The sequence below is a fragment of the Chelonoidis abingdonii genome, chromosome 10 (genome assembly GCF_003597395.2).
Source record: "Chelonoidis abingdonii isolate Lonesome George chromosome 10, CheloAbing_2.0, whole genome shotgun sequence".
Lineage (NCBI taxonomy): Eukaryota > Metazoa > Chordata > Testudines > Testudinidae > Chelonoidis > Chelonoidis abingdonii.
In genome coordinates this window covers 71,323,648-71,348,180 of record NC_133778.1, presented here as the reverse complement: position 1 = coordinate 71,348,180, position 24,533 = coordinate 71,323,648, and the positions used below count along the sequence as shown (strand labels likewise).

The following is a 24,533-nucleotide window of genomic DNA, read 5'->3' as shown; positions in this document are numbered from 1 at the left end:
ATTAATGTTCTTTCATAAAAACCTCCTCCCTGCCAAAATGACAACATCCTGATTTCTACATATTGTAAAGTTGTCATCAAGGGTTAACTAGGTTACTCAGAGTAGCAGCCATGTTCTATTCCTCTCTTCTTGTCTAGTTAGAGGGAATTGACTCCCCCTTCCCTTGTGGGCTCTGTTGTGTTGTAGTAAAATAAAGCAGCACATTCCCAGCCTGCAGTCCTAGGAGTAGACTTATTTTTGTTGCACTGCACAGTCGCTTTGCAAAACTACATATGTAAATGGTTAACATTTTTCAAAGTATTGTGATATTGGGAGTCATCCTACTGTGCTAAATCCTGGGGCTGCATTAATCATGTGACTAAGTTTGTTAGAAAACAGGGTTTGAATCTGTCACATTACACTGAAAACAAATTAAACTTCTACTCTTATTCTAAAAAGTCTTGGCAAAATAATTAATGGAATCACCAAGATGATGCTGGCATGACACGCATCTGTCAAAGTGAAAGCGGCTGGTTACAGCTCCAAGTGAGAGACTGCTTGAATTGGTAATGGAAACATTCTCATTATATTTTAGTGCCCGTGTCATGAATTATTTTAATAGATGGATTGCCCACATCTAAAAACAATGTCGTTGTCATCTGCAGGGATAATAGGCTGTAATCAACTGTCACCTGTGCCACAGTGATTACATGCACTCCTTTCTAAGGTTCAACTACTGTGCAATTTACTTATTAGCCAAAGTCATTTATTTTGTTTGTGGGGCCTTTTAATTTTTGATATCTTATTAGGAAAGTCCAACAGACTCTATTCAAATTGGACTCCCATTGTGTTCAGTCAGAGCTTTGCCTTAGTAAGGGTGGCAGAATAAGGCTCTATTTTATTGTACCAGTGGATAACAAAATGAGAAAATAGTAAGGCAAAGGAAACAAAAATATGTCCAATAAGTAACTCTCTCACTCTGTATTTATCTGTCTAGCACAGTGGGCCCAACTCTGACCTTCAGCTCTTGAGCGGTGCAGTTCAAGAGGCGGAGCCCAGTTTAGGGATGAGGAGAGGGCTTTAAGTCACCTTTGCAGACTCTGAATTCTAGACAGTGACAGAGGCACCCCAGTCACTGGCACAAATCAGAACTGCCTCAGGGCCTGTACAAATTTATGACAGCCTTGAATGGCTGCCTGTGGGCTGCCTTGCTGACCCAGAACAGAGGGAATGCAGTGTTCCTAGATATCCCCTGTACGTGACACTGTGTAGGAGACTGGCACAGGACTGCTACACGTTGTTCTTATAGCTGAATATCCCTTACAATCAGAATTCTTTCCTAGGAGGATCCACCCAGATTTGAACCCCTCTGTTCTTCCACAGCAGCATAAAGATGCCAGAAGATGGCCTAGAAAAGAGGCCAGCCCTGTATAACTCTTTGTTCCTATCATTTCAGCTATTATTCAGTACTTCACAGATTTCTGTCCTAGTAAAGCCTGTTTCTTTAGCCACTTTAATAGTATTTCATACTGTGATAGTATTCATGATCACATGATTTGGGTTTAAAAAACATTGTGGAGTATTAAGACTCTATCACTGGAACAATCCCATATCTATCGGTTAACAAACACAGTAAAAACAACGCCTAGAGAAAAGTGAAATTAACTAAGCCAGAAAATCCAATACAAGCACAATCTCCACTCCCAGAAAGATGTGAATTAAACATTCCAGGCAGTCGTATTCTTTGCCATTTTGTTTGTCATTTAGGCCCTGATCTGGCAAAGCACTTAAGCATATGGGAAGGAGTCAAGCTCATGCTTAAGTCCATCCCTGTTCAGCAAAGCAATTAAACACATTCTTAAATGTTAACTGTGACTTCAATGGGACATAAGCATATGCTTTTTTTTTTGGTCCCACTGAAGTCACAGTTTAAAATTAAGCATGTGTTTAATTGCTTTGCTGAATAGGGTGAATCTAAGGACATGCTTGAGGTGAAGTGCTTTGCTCAATCAGGGCCTTAAATTCTGAGCCTTCAGATCCTTATTCATGTAAAGTCTGACGGATCATGTTGTTCAGGGGTAGAGCCTGCCTACTCCCTTGCCAAGCCATGAATGCAGCTGCTAGGCATGAGGCAAGATTAAGGGAGCCTCTACAAGGCTCCTTGTAGTCCAGTGTAAGGATTTAGAGGAAGAGCTGGGCCAGTGGATGCATGATTAAAGCTCCTTCCTCAAGAGCAGACATGTGGTAATTCTGTGACCTGGTCCAATTCCCCTCTATATATTAGTTAGAGAAGTTCTTTTGCTTCCTGATTTTCCTTACTAAAAACATCCAGGCAAACACATACAGTTATGCAACGTGTTGGCCAGGCATGACTGCATTCTCGTGATGGGTAATAAATGATCCTTCTATAAACACAAGTCTGTAAAGTGTGTTGGGATCCCTCTGGATGAAAAGTGCTATGAAAATGTTAGATTATTATTATAACTCTAATGTGGCTCATTGTGTCATTAGATCTGGGGCAGAATAATTTATTTTTAACCAGTGAGCCTACACTATATGGCATATGCTTTGTAGCTTAAGAACCCTATAGCAATGACTTAAACGGAACGTACCAGTTCAATCCAAGAGTTTATACTGACTGTGATGGGGTCAACGCTTTCTACATAGTGCCACCAGTGTCTGGGAACAAACAGAACCTGAAATGAAGGGACATAGTCATCAGAATAGCAGCAGGAATCTTCCTTTTTCAAATACTGTAGCAAACGGTCTATTAAACCTCTAGTGTAACTGTAATATTTCCTTTATTTAAAAGGAAGTTGGAGGAGTATTCCCAGTCTGAAACAGTCAGGCAAAAATGATGGTAAAGTCTCATTAGCAAAGCACCATACTGTACACAGAATCATTAAAAGCAAGCAAATGCTATTTGTATATATCTTTCATCCAAAGAGTTCAAACACGAATACATTTCATCTGGAGGTAACAGCATGCTTTTTACGTAGATGGGCACAGACAGGTTAAATGATTTGCCCAAGGTCACAGAAGAGGTTATTCAGGTCTACAATGAGGGGGGTCTGACTTTAATTTCTCCCTCAAGCTCAGTGTATTCCATTGTCTCACAATGTCAGTAGCTAGTGTGTATGACAGCAGACACAGTCCAGTATTACCTCTTATTCAAAATCCTCTTATCTGAAACAGGGTTGTAACCCTATAACTCTTTCAGTTAAGTGAGGTCCAGATGCATAAAAAAGCTGCTAGCTGGCTTAGCAGGACTTTAGAGAAAGTCCTAACCATACCCTGCTGAGCAAGGACTCTTTGTAGACTCTTCTGTTTAGCAGGCTTTCCAGTTTCTTTATAAAGATGGCCAAGCTGGCTTCCCCAGGAAGTCAGTATTCTAAAGTTCTTCTAGGTGATTAATAATGTGCAGCTCTAATTCTGGGTGAATAACTATCCTTTATTACACTTGTCAAATTTAGTAGACTATTTAAAAAATAAGATGCCCTAAAAAATCATGACTATCTAGTTTAGATCAGAGCTGTATTACTATATTAGTGTGATATTTTTGACATAAAATTGATTTTAAACCTTGGCTTTTATGGAACAAAGACATTAACATTGTTTTGATGATATAGTACTAGCTTTATAGATTGCAGAACACTAGATTAACATAGGGTTATCAAGAACAGCATAAAAGACTGTTTCTGAACAGGTAAGAAAATGGCTGGACTATAGAGACAGTAAAAATATACACTTCAGTAAGGGAAGAGCAGCAATGATTTTTATCTGAACTATAGCCAGTTTTTTTCGAGCTAGACACAAATTCCTTATAAGAATGTCCTATCATCAAGATAGCCACCTTTTCAGATATTACAGTACTGGGCTGACTAGAAAACTATGTGGAAAAAGACCAATGAGGCCCCTATTTTACAAACACTTACATACACATTTAGCTTTATGTACACGAGTGGTCTCATTTAAATCAATTAAGCACCTGCATAAATGTAGCATCGGGGCCATGTCTACACTACGGGATAATATTGAATTAGCTAAAATCGGTTTTATAAAACTGATATTATAAATTCGATTTCATGCGGCCACACTAGGCACAGTAATTCGGTGTTGTGCGTCCATGGTCCGAGGCTAACGTCGATTTTTGAAGCGTTGCATTGTGGGTAGCTCTTCCGTAGCTATCCCATTAGTTCCGCCAGTCTCCCCTGCCCTTGGAATTCGGTGATCAATTATTGCCGGTGGTTCTGGTTAAATGTCGCAAGTTCATCTCTTCCGATCTGGAGGGATCAACCTCGTACATCCTTTCGCGCCGTTTTCCCTGGATGCCCTGCAGACGCCATAGCCAGCAACCATGGACCCGTTTCAGCTTTTTTTTTTTCCGGCACCCGATGTGTCACTGGATTGCCGGGGACAGAGAGGGTGATGCTCCGGAGCGCTAACACAGCAAAGCATCATCTTGCTTGCAATCGATATCAGAGATGAGGTTACCGGTTCGTGCTTACCGTCTATCTGCCAGAGAAAAAACTGGCAATTGAGATGACGGTTATTCTCTCCTCCATCTGTTACTGCTCCGCCATGCTATCATGAGTGCCTCCTGGCTGATAAATCGGTGCTGGGCGCCAAACGCAAAAGCAAAATTGGGATTGACTCACTGGGGACTGAGTCATCCCTCCTTATGGTTCTAAAACAGAGTCAGTCTGCCTAGAATAAGGGGCAAGTGTATTAGAGGAGCAGTGTATCAAAGTCACGCTGGCTCCGTGTCGGTGATTCAACGGGGGTCCCCTGCACACAACCCCACCATGCTTCCCTTCCCCCTCAACCTCCTGGATACGTTGGCAATGTCCTGCCCATTTGTGTCATGAATATCAAAGAATGCAGAATGAAAAACACTGAGTGTTTAGTTACATAAAATGAGGGGAGGCCAGCCTCCCGGTGTGATGATAGTCCAGCAAGGACATAACGGGTGTTGGGGAGAGGAGCCCAGCTGCTGCTCTATGAACAAGTCCAGCAGGTACAGAATCTTCTTTACCGAGGAAGGGAGGGGCTGATCTATGACCCCCAGTTCTAGCTATGTAAGCTTGGTTTTAGCCCATTCTGTCCATAATCTTACTGCGGGAGTAACCAGCAATATTGGCCTAATGTCAACATGTTAGATATTCATGAGGACGGTTACTAGTCCTATTGCACTCGTCTACCACCGGGGAGGGGGGACGAAGAGGAGTCGATATTGCCTCTTCACGCGCAGCATCGCTCTACAGCAGCATTCATACACAGCAGCGACATTGATAAGTAGAGTCAAGAAATGATTTTCTTTCCCTTTGGGTTTCACGTGGTGGTGGGGGGAAAGAACAAATGAGGAGCTGGTTCCCTGAACACCCAGACACGTGTTGTTTGAACCTCCAGTCATTGGCGCCGTCAGCCAAGAATGCAATCTTTTCAGGACGGCTGTGGACTGTTGTTGATAGCTGGAACATGGGTCTCGCTGCTCAGATATTACTCCAGGGTACGACATCTTGCGGGCTCTGCGACCGCCTGAATGCTGTGCAGTCAGTGACGTCTGGCCCATGGTACTCTCCTCGCTCAGCCTCCATACGCTCTCAGCAAAGCGGCTGTGTATCCTGGAGATTTTTTTTTCACACGCTTTGGCATTTCCGTGTTGCTGGTAACGGAAGCCTGATACACAATTTGTCCTCCCCACATACAGGCGATCACGATCTCAGTATCTCCCGTCGGTCCAATGCTGGAGCTCTTTTTTGGATTATGTGAGACTGCATCCCCATCCCTGTGCTGATCAGAGCTCCATGCTGGGCAACAGGAAATGTAATTCAAAAGTTCGCGGGGCTTTTCCTGTTTACCTGCCCGCTGCATCCAAGTTCAGATTGCTGTCCAGAGCGGTCAGTGGTGCACCTGTGGCGATACCGTCGTGGAGGCCAATAACGTCGATGTTCCGTCCACACACCGTAATACGAATGTAATATCGAATTTAGCGCTACTCCTCTCAGTCGGGTGGAGTACAGAAACGATTTAAAGAGCCCTTTATATCGATATAAGGGTGTTATAGTGTGGACGGGGTACGCGTTAAATAGATTTAACGCTCTTTAAATTGATTTAACGGTGTGACCAGGCCAGGGCTTGTGAGCCTGGTTAATTCTGGATGATGAGCTGAAATACAGCTCACAAATTTCATTTAAAACAAGTATCAGAGGGGTTGTCGTGTTAGTCTGGATCTCTAAAGAGCAAAGAATCCTGTGGCACCTTATAGACTAACAGACTTTTTGGAGATGAGCTTTTCGTGGTGAATACCGCTTCGTCAGACCCATGTAGTGGAATTTCCAGGGCGGTATATATATGCAAGCAAGAAGCGAAGCTAGGAGATAACGAGGTTAGTTCAATCAGGGAGGATGAGGCCCTGTTCTAGCAGTTGAGTTGTGAAAACCAAGGGAGGAGAAACTGGTTTTGTAGTTGGCAAGCCATTCACAGTCTTTGTTTAATCCTGAGCTGATGGTGTCAACTTTGAAACAAGCGAAAGGCTATCGATGTTTGAGGGTCAAGAATATTCAGAAAGTAACCTTAACCTCATGCAGCTTACAGACCAGAGTAAGCGGATGATCTGAGCAAGAACAGACCGAATCATGCAGCTGTGAGCACAATGCATACTTGCCATTAAACAAACCAAATGTTAAAATGTAGATGTGGTGCAGAAGTCCAAAGACATTACAGATCCCTCCAGTTGCTAGAGATGGATCACAATGGTGTTAACTCAGGGAAGTTCTATGGCCTGTGTTATACAGGAGGTCAGACTAGACGATAAGGTCCTCTCTGGTCTCAGAATCTATGAATATAGTACCCAGTTTGAGTATGAACTTGATCTACCAAAGTCAATAGCAACACTCTAAGCACCCGATACTCATTTACACTAAGGCCACTTCACACCATCACTCAGGAGTGTAATTTATGCTTCTTTTATACTTCCAGAGCGGTGTGAATGAGCATCAGAATAAATAAGAAACAGGCCCTAAGGTCCAGGGTGAAATCCTAGCCCCACTGATGTCAACAGTAAAACTCCTATTGACCAGGATTTCACTTTAAAAGTTCTGCTATATTAGCTGGTGACAGGAAGGGGGAGTAGAGAGAAGAGGAAAGGATATAATATTCTTAAACTTCTGTACAACATTTGACTTGGGGTCACACTTGGGATTTGATTAGAATAATTAGACCAATATAAAATTAACATGGAACACATGAAATGGATTTAAAGCTGGCTAACTGAAAGGTCTTAAATGTAATTGTAAATGGAGAATCATCACTGAACAGGTGTGTTTCTAGTAGGTTCCCACAGGAATCAGTTCTTGGCCTATGCTATTTAATGTTTTTATTAATGATTTTATGTTTTTTTCCCCTATCACCAATGATAAAGTTGAAGATGACACAAAAATTGGGAGAGTGGTAAATAATGAAGGGGAGAGGCCACAAATACAGAGCTGTCTGGATCGCTTGGTAGGCTGACAGCAAGCAAATAATGGTGTGTTTTAATATGGCTACATGTATACAGCCAAAGAACGTTGGCCATACTTACAGAATTATTCCCATTTTACAGATCAGGAAACAGAAGTACAGGGAGAAGTGACTTGTTCAACATCATGTAACAAATCAGTGGCAGAGCTAGGACTAGAACCTAGGTGTCCTGAGTACCAGGGAAAGGGTGATGGCAAGGAAGCAAAAGCAAGATAACATAAATTGGTGAGTGCAGAAATGCTTAAATACAAGGTGCTGTTTGGATAAATGAATTGGATGTCAGGAACGGAAGGTTGTGAAGGCAGTCTGGCCTTTCAGTGTGGCTGGTCTCTGGTTGCAGGAGCAGAAGAGGGGATTTCATGTGCCATTACATCAAATGTAATAACTGTAAAGGATGTATATATCTGGAGCCAGCACTGTTTCCTTATAGAATTTATGGGGCAGCTACAAAGCTTTGACTGCTAGAGGAAAACTAGGAAACATAAATAAAAAGCAGTGAGAACAGCTGGGTTTAGTAAGCATATGATCATTAAAATCAGAATTTATGCTAGCAAGAAATGTGAAATTAGTAAAGGTGAATAGGCAAATCTTTCGGGAAGTTGCAAGACACAGCAAAAAAGTGATCACAGACAGCTGTGTGCAAAAAATAACCTGTATGGGGCTGTCCATAAATTATGTAACACATTTTTGGGTGATTTTCAAGACCCATCCATCCCTTGTAACACTTTAACACTGAAACAAAAACACAAAATTAAAGACCCATCCAGCCTTTAGTGCAGGGGTGGCCAACCTACAGCCCACGGGCCATACATGACCCACCAGAGCATTTCATAAGGCCCGTGGCCTGCTTCAGCACAATATACTAACAGCTGATTCATTAGAGTTTTGTCATCATGTTTACACATTTGTGTAAACTAAAATGATGTAAATAGACAGTACTGTACATAGGTTGTTTCTATCTAAACGCAGATGAAACAAGAAGGATTTAAAATAGAAATCAATACAGGTGACTTTAAATCTTATTAAAATACGCTGAATCTGTTTGGCCTAAGCAAGGTTGTGCTTAAGTTTAGATTGCCCTCCTGTGTAATAAGGTTGGGCACCATCTGCCCTAATGCGTTACATAAATTATGGACAGCCCCTAAGGGAACAAAACTGGCTGAACACAGGGAATATTTCAGATCAGAGAGAGAAATGGAGAGGTACGGATTTTCATATGCCTAGTTTTACAGAAAGGAAAGCAAAAACTTCATCAGATCTCCAAATGAAACAAAACAGAGTTGCATATCTTTGTGCTCCTTCAAAGTGGAGCATACATATTTGACATCTGAAAATCAATGGGAAACATGCTGGTAAACTACAGTGAAATTGAAGGAATAGCGGCAAATGTTTAGCGTACAGATCTATGGATGTTGGTGAAGGGTTAAGTCAAAAAGCAAAGCACAGACAGAATAATTTCAAGCTGAGAAAGAATTTGCTGTTGGCATGCTTTTCACTCATGCCACTTTTGTTGCAGGGGCTGGAAAAGAAAGATACAAAACTAAATAAATCAGATAGAAGCAACTTGGATAATTGTAATATTTTGGCTAGTGGTTGGCAGATATGGCTCATCGCAGAGAAAGGCAAACTAAGGCATTTGTTCAAATCTCCTGAAAAAGATAAAATGAAAGGGCAAAACATTAGAGCACAGATACAGAGATAACTTCTACAGAGTAATGGAATGATGCAGAGAATTTGTATATCCAGAGCCACATAATGGGTTGGAACTTCTACTGAAACTTCCAATGCAAATGTAAGGTGCTGATATTCTCACTTTTTAAAGAAAATGCTGAGCTTCCCGAGGAGTGAAGTATGTATATGCAAGTAATCACTGCTTGTCACAAGAGATATTTGGTAATCAGAAAGTGATGCACAGAAGAACTTGGGTAGTGAAGGTGGCAAAAAAATGTCTGCAATGGAATTTAAAAATTCCAAGGCCAGCTCAGCTTATTACAATGGTCTTCCCTCTCTGAGTGCACCCACTATTGCTGCAACTGTGGCAGATGCTGACAGAGCTATCCCGTTCTTGCATCCTTCAACAGAGCCTCTTAAAGAGTACATCTGCACTGTAATAAAAAGACCCACGGCACAACCACGGCTGGCCCAGACAGCTGACTTTGGATTGCAGAGCTTAGGCTGCAGAGCTAAAAATGGCAGTGTAGACGCTTGGACTGGAGCCTGGGCTCTGAAAATCTTGTGAGGGGTGTGGGTCTCATATCTACGATGTGATTTTTAGCCCCACAAGGCCAAGTCAATTTGACCTAGGCTCTAAGACTTGGTGTCCTGGGTTTTTATTAGCAGCAGAGAATCCTGTGGCACCTTATAGACTAACAGACGTTTTGGAGCATGAGCTTTCGTGGGTTTCGTCATGCTCCAAAACGTCTGTTAGTCTATAAGGTCTGTTAGTCTATAAGGTGCCACAGGATTCTCTGCTGCTTCTACAGATCCAGACTAACACGGCTACCCCTCAGATACTTGGGTTTTTATTGCAATGTTAACATACCCTGGTAGGGCGGTGCACCACAAGGTTCTCCCATCCTCCCATTCACAACAGCTTGGCTTGTCTCCACTTCTCATACACTGCAAGAGAACTGGGCTGCTATCGCAGCTGCAGCAGTAGGCAGCAGCTACTAGGTTGGGGAGTCACCTTGAGCAGCCCCAGTGAAATACCAGGGAGGGGACAGCATGGTGGATCAAGAGGTACTAGGACCAGGGGATGGAAGGATTGATGGAATGGGAGGGAAGAGTGAGTAGTTAGTAGATTTCCTTATTGATGGGTACAGGGAGGAGTGGAGCTGATGGATTTTTTTCCATGGGGAAGGTAATGGGTGATTCAGCCAGGGATTTTTCACATATTTTGCTGATCGAGGTGAAATTTTTTCTGAGGCAACCTATTCGGGTAGCTCATCATCGATAATGGCATAAATCCACTACCAGTTGCTCCACCTCATCCAACTTTTCTGTACCAGATAAGTTTGTTCTGATGTTTAACAGAACCGAGCAGATGCTCCACTGTGTTAGCACGAGCCCATTCCACGGTGCACTGTGAGAGGCTGATCTGCAGCCACATACACTGCTCCCCCAAAAGAGTTGTTTTATCCATGTTAATCAAACGCCCTCACCTCTGACACTTTTGGATTCTTCTTTAGTTAAAATCATTCAAACTCTCAGTTACAGCAAAATCCCTTTTAAATATTTGAATCTATCCTCTGAGCTTGAACATTTTACTGACTTTTAACAAGAGCTTGAATATATTATGTTTCCTGTGTTCCTGACTTGCTCTTTATTTTCAAGGGTATTTATGTAGAGACGGGAACTTTTTTTATCAAGAATTTATCTGCTCTTGCTTCTTCTCACTTGGGGCCAATTCCTGAAGTGCTAAATCGGTTTAAAAAGCTGGTTACTCAGGGTAAAACCCGCATTGAAATCAGGGGGAGTTTTGCCTGCATAAGGGCTGAGTAAGAACAAAGTAAAGAGTTCATGACCTGGCCCCACCTGAAGCCACAGTGTTGTCTGGGGTATTTTGTTGTTTGTATTGCAGTAGGACCCAGGACCCCGAGTGATGGACCATGACCCCATTATGATAGGTGTTGTACAAACAGAACAAAGACCTGCCAAGAACTTAGCACAATTACTGATTGTGGAAAGAGAGGCTGGTGTGAGGACATATATACTGGTTGTTTACAATTTTAGCAGGAAGCCAGGCAGGGGAGTTGGGAACTGTTCTAGGCAGAAGCCCCACAATGAAGCAGAGGGAGAGAGAGAGAGACTGAGTGCTAGTGATTCCTTATTCTGTTTTCCTTATTTTGATAAAGCTCCTTCTTCAGTGTTAGAAGACAGTGCCTCTTTCTGTGATTCTTTACTATTGATCACATGACATGGGGGATGTAATGACAAGAGCACCACAGCCGGAGAAGTTAGGAGGAGGCAGTAACAGGAGATGGGGCGAAGGGAAACAATGATCAATAATACTTCGCAATTGTATACCATCTTAGAGCATTTTACAGGTATTAAATTAAACCTCTTATTACTCTGGAAGGAGTCCAGGGAAAAGGCAGAAAAAGGGAGAGGATGAAGGGAGAACAAGATGTGGTTCTGGCTTTTCTTTTTTTTTTTAAGATTTTTATTTTTTATTTTTTGGACACATTAAATCATCTCTGAACAAAGAAACCAGAACAGTAGCATTTTGGGTGAAAACACATAGGTTTGGTGAATGAATGTACTAGCAGTCACTCACTCATTCACGATTCTCCCCTGTGGAACAATCAAGTAATGGCTAAGGCCACATTTTTAAAAACAGCCTCTCAGTTTGCCCCTGAAATTTTGCAAATTTGCATGCAGTTGTCTGAACTTGCAGTTTTGGGAATTCAGTCACTTGTAGATGCAAACACTAGCTTTGAGACCTCCAGCTACCTGGTTAGCCCTCCAAACAGTTAGATGTCTCAGTGTTATCATGTGCATCCAAAATATATTGTGGATACAAAACTGAAGGTTGCATTGAGGCTTTATTAGAAATTTAGCTCATAGCCACAAGTCATGTTTAACTGAAGTCTTTTTTAAAAACGAATGCAGTCTTTATACAGCTAGTTAAATTGGCAATAGAATCCATTCTTCCAGTGATAAGGGGCTAAAGAGCACAAAATGCTATAATCAAAGCACACTGTACCAATAGATAATGTCCCAATGTACTAATGAGGGATACTGCCTTAAACTCTGCAAATGAACATAGAAAACTGCGTTTAGCAAACTGATGAAATTAAACACGTTGGCCAGAAGGTGGCATTAGAAACATTAAGTTTATTTGATATTCATAGCTGCACTCAGCCTACATGCAGCTGCTTTCCTGAATACCCAAGAATACCTTTGTCTTTATTTTTCAAGCCCGTACTGTTACAGTATCTAATCCCAAACATTTTGTTCACTCTCTAAGAAGGAGTGGAGATTACTATACATTACCACAAAATAAATCTGATTGCAAATCCTAAAGTAATTGCATTAATTCCCATCTGAAAGATAGAGACTGATATCAAAGTCTTTATTATTTAGAGATCTTCTCCATCATTAATAATGGCTCCTTTTAGGTTATTCCTTCCTTCTCACTCAAACAATAAAGGTCCCAAGCCAGTAACCACCATCCTTGTGGCTGAGAAGTACTGGATGAGACTGCTCTAAGAGTCTGCTGTGCAATGATGGAGGCACTTCCTCAGTACCCCAAGTCACTGTCTGTTAGATGTGTGTGTGTGTGTACATATCTCTTCATGGCACTGCTTACTACTGAGCTGACCCAAGACCTTTATTCTTAAAGATTAATTTGTAATTAGTTTAAGCCTAATTAATATATTATAGAGTCATTATCAAACTGAATCATTCAGACAGAGGTTATAAATGCAACAGCAGTGCTTGGCACTGTAGATAATGTTATGCTAAATAAACACAGTTTTACTGATATTAAGCAAAAAGGTAATAATTTAGTACCAAGTCTCCCTCCTCCACTTCCCCTTCCCACCCTACTATTGCTGTAAGGGTGGCAAATGGCAAAACCATTCATTTAGTTTTTGGCACTGTGTAAACTATTAATATGCTTTGCACACAATAAAATTACTTTGAAAAGGCCTAAGCTTTCTATTTTCAGGAGCACTTTACAAGAATGTGCATTGCTAAATGTAAGAAAATGGGTAACTAATGCAGTAAATGGCTGGAAGTTGAAGCTAGACAAATTCAGACTGAAATAAGGCATACAGTTTTTAAACATGAGAGTAATTCACCATTGGAACAATTTACCAAGATTCGTGGTGGATTCTAGAAAAGGGACACTGGTGGCTCCGGTCAGCACCACTGACTGGGCCAATAAAAGTCTAGTCGGCGATGCTACGGAGCTAAGACAGGCTATTCCCTACCTCTCCTAGCTCTGCACTGCACCCTGGAAGTGGCCAGCTGGTCTGGCTCCTAGGCAGGGGGGCTATGGAGCTCCGTGCGCTGGCTTCGCACACTGCCCCCGCCCCGAACACTGGCTCTGTGGACAATGGGAGCTGTGGGGGTGGCGCCTGTGGGCCAAAGCAGTGCACAGAGCCACCTGCTGCGTCTCTACCTAGGAGCCTGACCTGCTGATCGCTTCCGGGGTGCAGCGCAGAGTCAGGACAGGCAGAAAGCCTGAGGAAAGCCCGTGCCCCAGCCTTGAGCCCCTGTAAACCTGGAGCCCCCTCCTACACCTCAAGCCCCTCATCTCTGGCCCCACCGCAGAGCCTGCACTCCCAGATGGAGCCCTCATCCCCCCTGCACTCCAACCCCCTTCCCAGCCCAGAGCCCCCTCCCGCACCCTGAAATCCTCATTTCTGGCCCCACCCTGGAGCCTGCACCCCCAGTTAGAGCCCTCACCCCCTCCTGCACCCCAACTCCCTGCCCCAGCCCAGTGAAAGTGAATGAGCCACCGAGGGAGGGGGAATGTAGCGAGCGGGAGACAGAGCCTATGGGAAGGGGCAGGATAGGGGTGTGGCCTTAGGGAAGGGGTGGGGCTAGGCTGTTCAGTTTTGTGCGACTAGAAAGTTGGCAACCCAATTTGTAATATTGAGCAACTCATTTATAGCTTGATTTTCAAAGACTGATTTATCAGTCCGTTGGTTCCCTCATCACTAAAATAGGGTTACTAATACTCAGACACCCTTGTAAAATGCTACAGTCTTTCAATGAAGTGCACTATAAGTGCAAGCATTGTCATTATAAATACTCCACTGTTAAAGCAAGAAGTTGGGCAAATGTTTCCATGGTGAAGGTTATTCCTCACCATCGTAACATAAACACGTTTCTTTGTTAGCTCTGCCTACTCATTAATCAAGTACACTTCACACAACACCCAGGTTTCAGAGCAGATAGGTTAGAGCACTGCTCTAGAAAGTTTCAAACCAACCTTTTAAAGAAGAGGATATGTAAGTACTTGCAAGGACTTCTATAAAACTAGGCAGCCTTTTGAGCTAGTCCTCAAAATGTTTGCAGTTCTCTTTTAAAAGTCCGGAGAAATAATAATAGTGAACAAAGCAAGTTACTGTAGCCAGATAATTGTATTAAATCCCACATGTACTGGGGAAGGGGAAAGCTGATCTGTTGTCTTTTCCTAGCTCATGTTTAGCAGCATAAACTATTTACAGAAAGTACCAAAATAATGAAAAGTCTAAGTGTGGGTGGTACCTGTCCTGGATTGAGTGTAACCACATGGGCCTGGGCTTTCCTGAACTGAGGATAGTGTCTCAAATCAGGGTTGACAACGTTGACTTTGCTGAATATGCTGGATTCCTCATAAGGGATCCTAGTGGGATAAAGGCAAGTGGTGTTGCTAGGTGGGAAAAGGTGCCATCTTTTCCTGAAAGGAGAGAGAAGACAAAAGTTGATTCAGTAAATGCCTATTCTGATGGATGACTGAAGGCAATCACAAGGTTTTCAATAAAACAAATCTACCTGCTGTTTCCTTCTCCTACACTGTCTCTTACAGGCTGTTTAAAAAAAATTCTACACGTTTTTAGTTAAAAATGTGTGTAGATTTACAGCTTCTCAAAACACGGTTACTCACCTTTGTAACTGTTGTTCTTCGAGATGTGTTGCTCATATCCATTCCAGTAGGTGTACGTGCCGCGCATGCACGTTCGTCAGAGAACTTTTACCCTAGCAACTCCAGCGGGCCGGCAGGCCGCCCCCTAGAGTGGCGCCGCCATGGCGGGTGATATATACCCCTGCCGCCCGTCCCTGCTCCATCAGTTCCTTCTTGCGGCTACTCCGACAGTGGAAGGAGGCGGGTGTGGAATGGATATGAGCAACACCATCTCGCAGAACACAGTAACAAAGGTGATGTAACCGTTTGTTTTCTTCTCGAGTGCTTGCTCATTCCATTTCCAGTACGGTGATTCCCAAGCCTTTACCTAGGCGTGGAGGTCGGAGTTAGTTAGAGGTCCACTGTGTGCAATACAGCAGAACGAAGGCCGCATCATCCCTGGACTGCTGGACCAGGGCATAATGCGGTAGCAAAGATGTTGCACTTGAGGACCAGGTCGCTGCCCTGCAGATCTCCTGGATAGGCACTCGTGCGAGGAACGCTGACATTGAAGCCTGGGCTCTAGGTAGAGTGCCCGTTTCTCTGCCCGGAGGGAAGATGGGCTGGTTGTAACGGTCGTTCAGGCAGTCACCACTGAGGAAATCCTCTGAGAGGAAATCTGGTACCCTCTAACTGTTCCGCGACGGCAACCAGAGTGGGCGGACTTACGATAATGGTTTGGTTCGCGTATGATTCAAAGAGGCGAGCCGCTTGCGCACGTCCAAGAGAGCTGCTCAAACCTTGCCTGCTCCTTTGCAGACAGTGGGGTTTTGGTGAAGACCGAAAGCCGATTACAACCTTGGCGAAGAATGCGGGTTCGGGCCTCTAGTTGCTCTCTGTCCGATGGAACACCGTATCGGGGGATCCTACGATCAGCAAGAGCTGCCGCGCAGCGCTTCGGCCCGCGGATCACTGACACTCCCGCACGCCAGCAGACATGATCGCCACCAGGAACTGCCGTCTCCAGGGACAAGTAAAGGAAGGGAACAAAGTAGCGAGCGGCCCCAAACGGGGGAGAATGGACGGATAGCCCAGTTTGAGATCCAGGAGGCGGCTTGGGGGCGGACATGCGGGTAAAGGCCGCTCGAGCCCTTTAGGAATCTGACACCATTGGTCGAGAAGACCGAGCTTTCTTCCTCCTGGGTTGAAAAGTGGAGATGGCCGCTAGGTTGAATGCGGAAGTGGGACAGTGCCCAAGGCCTGCTCTTGAGCGACCAAAGGTTAATCGTAGAATGACAGGTTGGAAACCTCGGCTGGTATGGAAGCGCTTTCGCGCACCAGCAAGTAAAACCGCTTCCACTTGGCTATGTATTTGTCGCCCTTGTAGCGTTTCTACTTCCCAGAAGGACCTTGCCTCACGGGGACAGAGCATGTATTCACCGAGTAGCCAGCTTCAGGAGCCACGCCGAGAGGTGCAGCGACTGGACGGTCCAGTGACAAAGGGCGCCGTGTCCATGTGTGATCAGGTCCAGGTGAAGAGGCAGGGGAAACGGAGTCGACTTACCGACAGGTTCCAGCACAGAGAGTACCATGCTGCGGGGCCTGCCGGAGCGATCAAAATCAAGCGGGCCCCATCCCTGCGCACCTCAGAGACCTTGTGGACTAACGGGAATGGGGGGAACGATAGAAGAGGTGCGTTGTCCAGGGAAATTAGAAAGGCGTTCCGCTATCGAGCCGGCTCGCGGCCTGGAAGAGCAGAACCGGCACTTCCTGTTTCTGCGCGTTGCAAGGTCACGCGGTGGATGCCCCCCTGCGAAGAGAGCAAGGGCGACGTCCGGGCGAAGGGGACCAATTGTGGGAGTGAAGGACCGGCTGAGATGGTCCGCCAGTATTCGAGCCCCGGGCAAGAGAGCAATCACCGTGACGAGTGGGCTATGCAAAATTCCCACAGTATCGCTGCCCCGGGAAAGAAAGGAGATTCTTCCGCCTGCTTGTTCACGTAGAAACGCCATCGTGTGCCGATAGAAGACGAGACACAGCGTCCCGGTCTGACGACGAAACGCGAGACAAGCCGCGGACCGCTCTCAACCCGGATGTTATCATGGTGAGCTGGATGAGGAGGAGCCAGCGCCCTGGGTCCGGGTCCCTAGGTGCAGCCCCCATCCCAAATGACGCTCCGTGCTCCAGGGACAGTCGAGGCTGGGCGATGATTGAAAGACCCCGCACATCGACGGACTGAATCCAGCCACAGTGGGAGAGGAGACGCCTGGACTGCCCACCGTGTCCAATGTACGCCCTGGCCACCGAACTGACGAGAAGCCAAGATTGTAGCCGGTGTGAGCGGAGCGGGCTGTCGCCGTGACGAAACGCAGGCTGCCATGTGCCCAACAGCTCAGGCAAGGTGCGAGGAGGCAGAGGTGCCCGACTGCAAGCCGGATGATGCTGATACGTCTGAAGCGCTGGAGGAAGGACCGCCCGGGTTAGGTAGAGTCCAGAAGCGGCTCGATGAACCACCTCTGAGTAGGGGGATAGAGTGACTTGCCACATGAGTAGCAGCCCGAGGGGAAAAAAGGTGGCTGACCACCGGGACGTCTTGGACTCGATCCGCGAAGGTCCCCGGATAGCCTCGTCGGTAGGGAACACATTACGACGCCCGCGGAGAAAGGCGACGACTACGGCCATGCACTTGTGAACACTCTCGGGGCCTGTGGAAGTCCGAACGGAAAGGACCGATGAATATAGTGCCTGCCGCCGACAACGAGCGGAGGAATCTGCGATGGGGCGGAAGATGGAGATTATGGAAAAGGCGTCTCAGTCGAGGGCAGCTACCAGCTCCGGGATCCAGAGAAGGAATAATGGTCCGAAGGAACACAATGCGACTTTCAACCTTGAGTAGGTAATCGTTGAGGTCCGCGGGAGAGAGGATGGGAAGAGACTCTCCTTGGCTTTGGGGATCAGAAAGTAATGGGCGTAGAGACACCTTTGACCGTCTCGTCTTCGGACCTTCTCACGGCTCTCTTGCCGGGGCGTTGCATACCTCTTGTAGGAGATTTGCTCGTGAGAGAGGGTCCCGAAGAGGGGACGAGAAGGAGCGGGAAGCGGGCACGAAAGCAAACTGCCGTGTACCAACGCAGCGTGCGGAGGACCAACGGTCCGTAGTAAGCCTGGCGCCGCCGGGAGAGGACGGCACGGGAGCAGAAGAAAAAGACCAAGAAGAGAGGGATGGTGGAGACAGGAGGGTTTTTGAGCTCGCAAAAACAAAACGAGGTTGGATAGGGGATGGCAAAAGAAACTGGGTACAGCGCCCCGGGCGCACCTCACACAAGACGGCTTCGGACCGAGGATGGCTTGGAGGACCTTGGAAGTTTGGCCCTTTCTGTGGTTGCCAGGGAGTGTTCGAGCCATGCCGATTCTGTTACGTCATCTGGCAAGTCCTGCCTTTGTCTTGGCTGGGAAGGGCCTGCGCTGTTGTTGCGGCCTGAACGGACCACGCTGGCTTAAGCGTGGCATTCCCCAGAGGCACGCATTAATTCCCTGTTGTCCCTTAACGACTTGCAGGCGCGGGTCTGTCTTTTCAGTCAAATAGCCATGGCCCTGGAACTGGAAGTCTTGGTGTCCTCTGGTGTTCGGGGAGACCAGAGGACCTGTGCCAGGAGTGCCCCGCGCGCATAGTGACTCTTTTGGCGGCGATAGTCCTATGCGGCGAGTCAGCTGCGCCCAAAGATCGCGTGCAGGCAGTGCACGCGACCCTTTTCTGTCTGTCGTCCAGGAGCGGTGAACTCTTCGAGCGGTTTGTGGGGAAGAAGCTCCCTAATTAAACATTCTGCCCTCCCAGGTATTTCATGCGTAGCGGTCTAAGCAGGGCTTTGGTGGTTTGAAACCCGCAGCTGCAACGCTCCAGCGGAATAGACTGAGCCGACGACGGTCCATAGCCGCGCTTCCCGAGATTTCGGGGTGAGCTTTCTTTCCATGTCGTTCCCCTTGTTCACAGATTAACGAAGGGGGAACATGGGGCGGAATGACGTATAGATCTCATATCCTTCGGAGGGAACCATTACTTGCGTCACACCCGACAGCGGGGGACATGGAGGCCGGGGGACCATGGGTCATATGGTGGTCGGCGTTCGCTTGTATCGGTTTTTTGAAGGGAGAGCGACGCTGACTGGGGCGCCATCTGCCGAGAGTATACGTGACGACCGGGTCGCCTCTTCGAACCTCCTCAGTGATGCATCCTGTTTTGCGCAACCTGCATCTGAGGAGAGTCTACTGGAGGGCGGGGAGGTTGGTCGGGAGTTGTTGTACCTGTGGTGGGAGTGACGGTGGCGTCCCGCCACTGGCTTCATCCGCGCGAGGATGAGAGGGACACCGGCAGAATTGGGTCATGGGGCTCAGAGGGAACGCTGTTTTCTGGCACTGCGGGGTTCAAGTCTCAAGCGGCGTACGGGAGACCGTTCTTGCAGGGGAGGCCGGTGGCGAGAACGTAACGCCTCTGGAGTCCCTGCGCTATCTCTCTCTTAGTGAGAAACCGTAACGCCTCTGGAGCCTGAGCTCTGAACCGGCCGGAATGGTAGAAATTGCCTGAGACCCCTGGGCTTGTTAGTAGGCCAGGCGTTCCAGCAAGCCCCCACGTGATGCCGGAAACCATGTTCTGGTGACCCTCAGAGGAAGAGGGCGGCGGACCTGTCAACGTCCAGGTCAGACAACTATCCTGTCGCTGGAAGGAGACCTGAACCCTGGTCGAGAGGCCTCGGGGGGGCAGAACGCGAGTAGTGCGAATCCAGCGCCACTCCGACTGGCCGACGGCCTCCTCGGTGCCGGGGAGCGGTGCCGTGAAGTCATGCCGGTGCGAGATCATGGAACCGGGACCTGCACCCCAGCGCGGTCGCGGAGGGTCGACCGGAGAATCTGGAACTTCGTGCATGCCGACCCGGCTCTCGAGTTCACGGTGCCGGTAGCGATGGCTGCTTAGCGCTGAGTACGGGTGCCCGGTGAGTACGGGAACCGAACGTTGAATAGATGATCGGCGTCGCGAGTGCGAGACCGGTGCCGCCGGGGAGACGCGGTGCCGGGGAATAGCGCGGCACCGACTCTCGAAGACAAGAACCTCTTCTTCTCGTGAACCGGTGATCAATGTGCGTGACTTTTGGAGCGGTGCCGGTAGCGAGATCGGCTGCCCTGGACCGGAGGCATCCGGGACGGTGCCTCATCGGCGTAGGCTCTGCCCTAGAAAGTAGTCAAACTCCGCACCGACAGTGCCGGGGGTTGGGGCAGCAGGCTCCGTCAAGTGCGATTGAGCGCTGCCCGCGAGAACTTGCTCGGGCGTAAGACGGGACTCGAGCTCACCCAGATCTGGCGGGGGGAGCTAAAGAGGGATCGGTACTCGACTTGACCAAGCCACGGACCCGATCAACGAGCCCTGGCGCGGCCGGCGTCGGTCATCGGGGCTCTTCGGGTGCTTAGGCGGAGTACGAGGACGAGAGGATCCTCTTTCAGACCGTCGGATACGGACGATTGCCCGTTGTGCTCGCGGTGCCGATGTATCGGTGCGCGGAGACGCGCTCAGTGCCGACGGCGCGGGTGAATGCAGGCTTCCATAAAGGACGTCAGAGGTTGGTCTCGCTCTTCTTATGTTTCGTCGCCACACGAAGTTTGCCAGAATGCGGCAGCTTCTGCCGTAGATGTGTGATTCCCTCCAGGACTTTAAGCAGCATCGTGGGACACTTGTGGCATCGGCTTTTTTACAAGCGAGCACGCTTTGAATCAGCGAACCAGGCATCCGCCGGCGCCGGCGCGAGGAGAGGGCTAGAGCCCTGAACCCGCTAACTAACTATATAGTATAACACATGACTATAACTACATATATATAGATACTAAATAAACCAGAAATATATAACCTATATTGATAAGGAGAAGCGGGAAGTGGAGTCAGTATCCGCCTCGCACGGTTCCATACTGACGTACGGTCGGTAAGAAGAACTGAGGAGCAGGAGGCGGGCCGGCAGGGGTATATATCACCCGCCATGGCGGCGCCACTCTAGGGGGCGGCCTGCCGGCCCGCTGGAGTTACTAGGGTAAAAGTTCTCCGACGAACGTGCACGCGCGGCGCGTACACCTACTGGAATGGATATGGGCAAGCACTCGAAGAAGAACAATTAGTTTTGCAAGGGGAACAAAAAAAGTAGTCTGTAGCTCTTCCATTTAGTTTCTCCTTCCTTCTACAGAGCACTTGAATAACCTACAAATACTCAGGTCAACTCTACACTACAAAATTAAGTCGACTTAAGTTACATTAACACACAGCCACTGTAGTAATTAAATGATTTGCATGGTCACACTAACTCCTTCTGTCGGTGGTGTGCATCCTAACCAGGAGTGCTTGCACCAATTTAACTGTCTGAGTTGGGTACTAACAGCTGGAGCCCTGGGTGGCAGGGCTCTGGCTGCCAGCTCGAACAGTCTCAAGTAAGCAATGCAGTGTGTACACTGACCCCGCTCCAACTTAACTACACCAACCTAAGTGCTACACCTCTTGAGGAGGTGGAATTAAGTCAGTGTAGTGGGCGGCTTACATCGGTGGGAGTAAAGTGTAAGTGTAAAATCTTAGAGAGTTAGGCCTCAAAATGTTCACAACACCTGACATTTTTCCTATAAACCATGATCTCATGGATGAAGAATACATTTTCACTACGTAAATATATTTTGATTCACTAATTGACTGTCTGCAATATCCCTGCTTACTATAAGTAGAAGGCACTGTACGTATGTGATATTGATAGTAACAGGAGTACAATTTTGATATTCTACTACATGTTGTCATCTACGTTTCTTATATTCATTTGTTAATCACAAAGTTAATTGTTAATTTAATTAATCCATAATAACTTGGTGGTCATCTATCATAGTTATGAGTATGGTATAAAGACATAAGTTAGATATGTGATGAGCAAGACAAGGTGGGAGAGGTAATATTTTTTATTGGATCAACGTCTTTTGGTGAGAGAGACAAGCTACAGGTGTGCGAAAGGTACTGTGTCACGGCTAAATGCAAGGTAGAACAGATTGTTTAGCATAAGTAGTTAGTAAATACTCTAATCTAAAGGGACCATCCAAGGTGGAGTGGCCTGTTAACACCTTTGCAGCCCTATGAAAAAAAAAGTGGGTTACAGATTGTTGTAATAAACCATAAATCCAGTGTCTTTGTTCAGTCCATGATTTGTACTGTCTAACAGAGTTATGAATTTAAGCTCCCAGACTTATCTTTTGAAAGTGTTGTGTAGGGTTTCTTTGATGATAAAGATTGACAGGGCAGATGCAGAGTGATCTTCTTGTGAAAAGTGTTCACCCACAGATGATAAAGTATTTTTGTTTTTTGTCATTTTCCTGTCTGAGTTCATCTGAGACTGTAGAGAGTTTCACTTATAAATGTTGTTTTGAGGCATTTAGTGCACTGGATGAGGCATTTGTAGGATCCATGTTGCGATAGGCATTTGTAGGATCCATGGATCTTGAAAGGTGTGTTGTGGAAGGGTGTCGATCATTGTAGCAGTGGAGATATGCCTGCAGGTTTTGCATCTCTTATTATGACAGGATCTGATGCCACTTCAAATTATTGTATATCTACACGTACAGTGCAGCAGTGGCGCAGCTATACCAATACAGCCGATAGGAGAGAGCTCTCCCATCAGCATAAATCCCTGCACTACCTCAGTATTGTCAGTGTAACACACTGGGTAAGGGTCATGACGTCTCTAGTAGCTAATCCACACAGTAATAAGAGCCTACTACTGCTCCCACTTAATAGGATCTTAACTCTAGTAGTAGAGGACTATGCTTTAGAGTGCAAGGTCTCAAGCTCAATTCCTATCTGTGACCAATGGTGCAGGTACTCCATCAGCATGCACCGTGCTGTCCAGAACAAACAGAAGAGATGGACCATATTCCAAAGAGTTTACAATCTATTTAAATTGCACATGCTGCACTGAAAAAATGTTGAGTTTGCCAGCATCAGTTTTATGTATAATATAAATAAATCTTCTTACCAGGTAATTTCTGCATGTATTTTTCCATAAAGCTGAATGGCTAATACGTGAGGCATATAAATAACAATTTATAAGGAGAATACATTATGTGATGGAAATAACCAGGAGTAGGAGTAATTAAAGTAATAGCCCAAATGGTGAATTTATGAAATGTTTTAAGAGTAGCCATCTAATCAATACAGCAGTGACCCGCACATTTACTGATACCATGGACTGGAAAAACAGAAGGCAGCACTTTGAAGCAAGGTTAAAACAATCTGTACTGCTCCCTTCTTACTTCCAGATTCTGACTGCTTCCCCACTTCTTATTCCTCTCCTATTTTCATGCTACTCAGATCTTTCTTACTTGCCTAGAGAATCTGGTTGTCAGTTCTAAGTCACAGATCTGAAAATGAGACATGAAGAAAGCCAAGTGGCACAAAACCAGAAGAGATGGGAACAGAAAAGTAGCCAGAACCAGAGAGATCAGCACAGATGGGAGTACCACAGGTTGCTGACATTTCTTGGTACAGATAATAAAAGCTATTGCTAAGCAGCTGGCATCAGAGAGAATTTTCAGTATAAACAGTTAACCGATTTCCCAAAACTCAATGACAGTAATATTTTGCACAAACATAACGCCCTAGGAAGGGACAGGTGAGTGACTAGCTTAGAAAGCCATAGGGCTCCAGGCCTGGGTTCTATGCAGGAAGGCAAGCGTTGTATGAGCAGGACCACAATACAGCAGTATAGCCTGTTAATCTCTAAAGAAGCCAGTCTGAAACACATAAGAGGAAGCACGTGTTAGCCATAAAGGGCTAGGGGTAGCTCAGTGGCTGTACTGGAGAGGCAGCACCACTAACTTCAGTGTAAACCTGTTTTGGGAAATAAAGACTGAGTTGTTTGCCAGCCAGTTAAAAAGGCTTTACTGTCTCTGCTCTAAAGAGGCAAAGGATCCCCAAACTGTCTTAACATGCAGCCTCTTTGAAAGCTTTACGTTCTTCTTGTTCTGAGGAGGAAAAGGGCTTTGTTTCCAGTCTGCTTGAAGGTTTTATGCATATTCTGTCACAGGAAGGAGCAAGCAAACAGAACCAGGGACTTTGCTTTCCCAGAGAGAGAGGAAGTAATTTTGGGAAGGCAGACAAATCAGCAGAGCAGACCCAGAATTCTGTCCAACGTTCCACGTTGGAGACTAGAACTCCGAAGTGTATAAGCTATAACAAGGGTCGGCAGGAGCGGCACCAGGGTTTTTGGCGCCCTAGGCGGGGGTCCTTCCGCGCTCCCGGTCAGCGGTAATTCGGCGGCGGGGGGGTCCTTCTGCGCTCCTGGTCTTCGGGGCACTTCAGCGGCGGGTCCCGGAGCGAGTGAAGGACTCGCCGCAGAATTGCCGCTGAAGACATGGAGCGTGGAAGGACCCCCTGCTGCCAAATTGCCGCTGAGGGCCGCAAAATGCTGCC

General features: G+C 46.5%; 1 protein-coding gene across 5 annotated transcripts in view; it reads right to left on the bottom strand.

The window, feature by feature from the left end:
- The window catches only part of HSPBAP1 (HSPB1 associated protein 1), a 69,372-nt gene that overhangs the window by 6,006 nt on the left and 38,833 nt on the right, over window positions 1-24,533 (bottom strand). For 4 of the 5 annotated variants that reach the window (XM_032763650.2, XM_075070296.1, XM_032763648.2 and 1 more), the window contains 2 exons: window positions 14,722-14,893; window positions 2,592-2,675 (listed from right to left, as the gene is read on the bottom strand). In XM_032763650.2, coding sequence (XP_032619541.1) covers window positions 2,592-2,675; window positions 14,722-14,893 — 256 coding nt within the window. The remainder of the gene's footprint in view (window positions 1-2,591; window positions 2,676-14,721; window positions 14,894-24,533) is intronic. The other variant, XM_032763649.2, reaches the window with a different exon arrangement.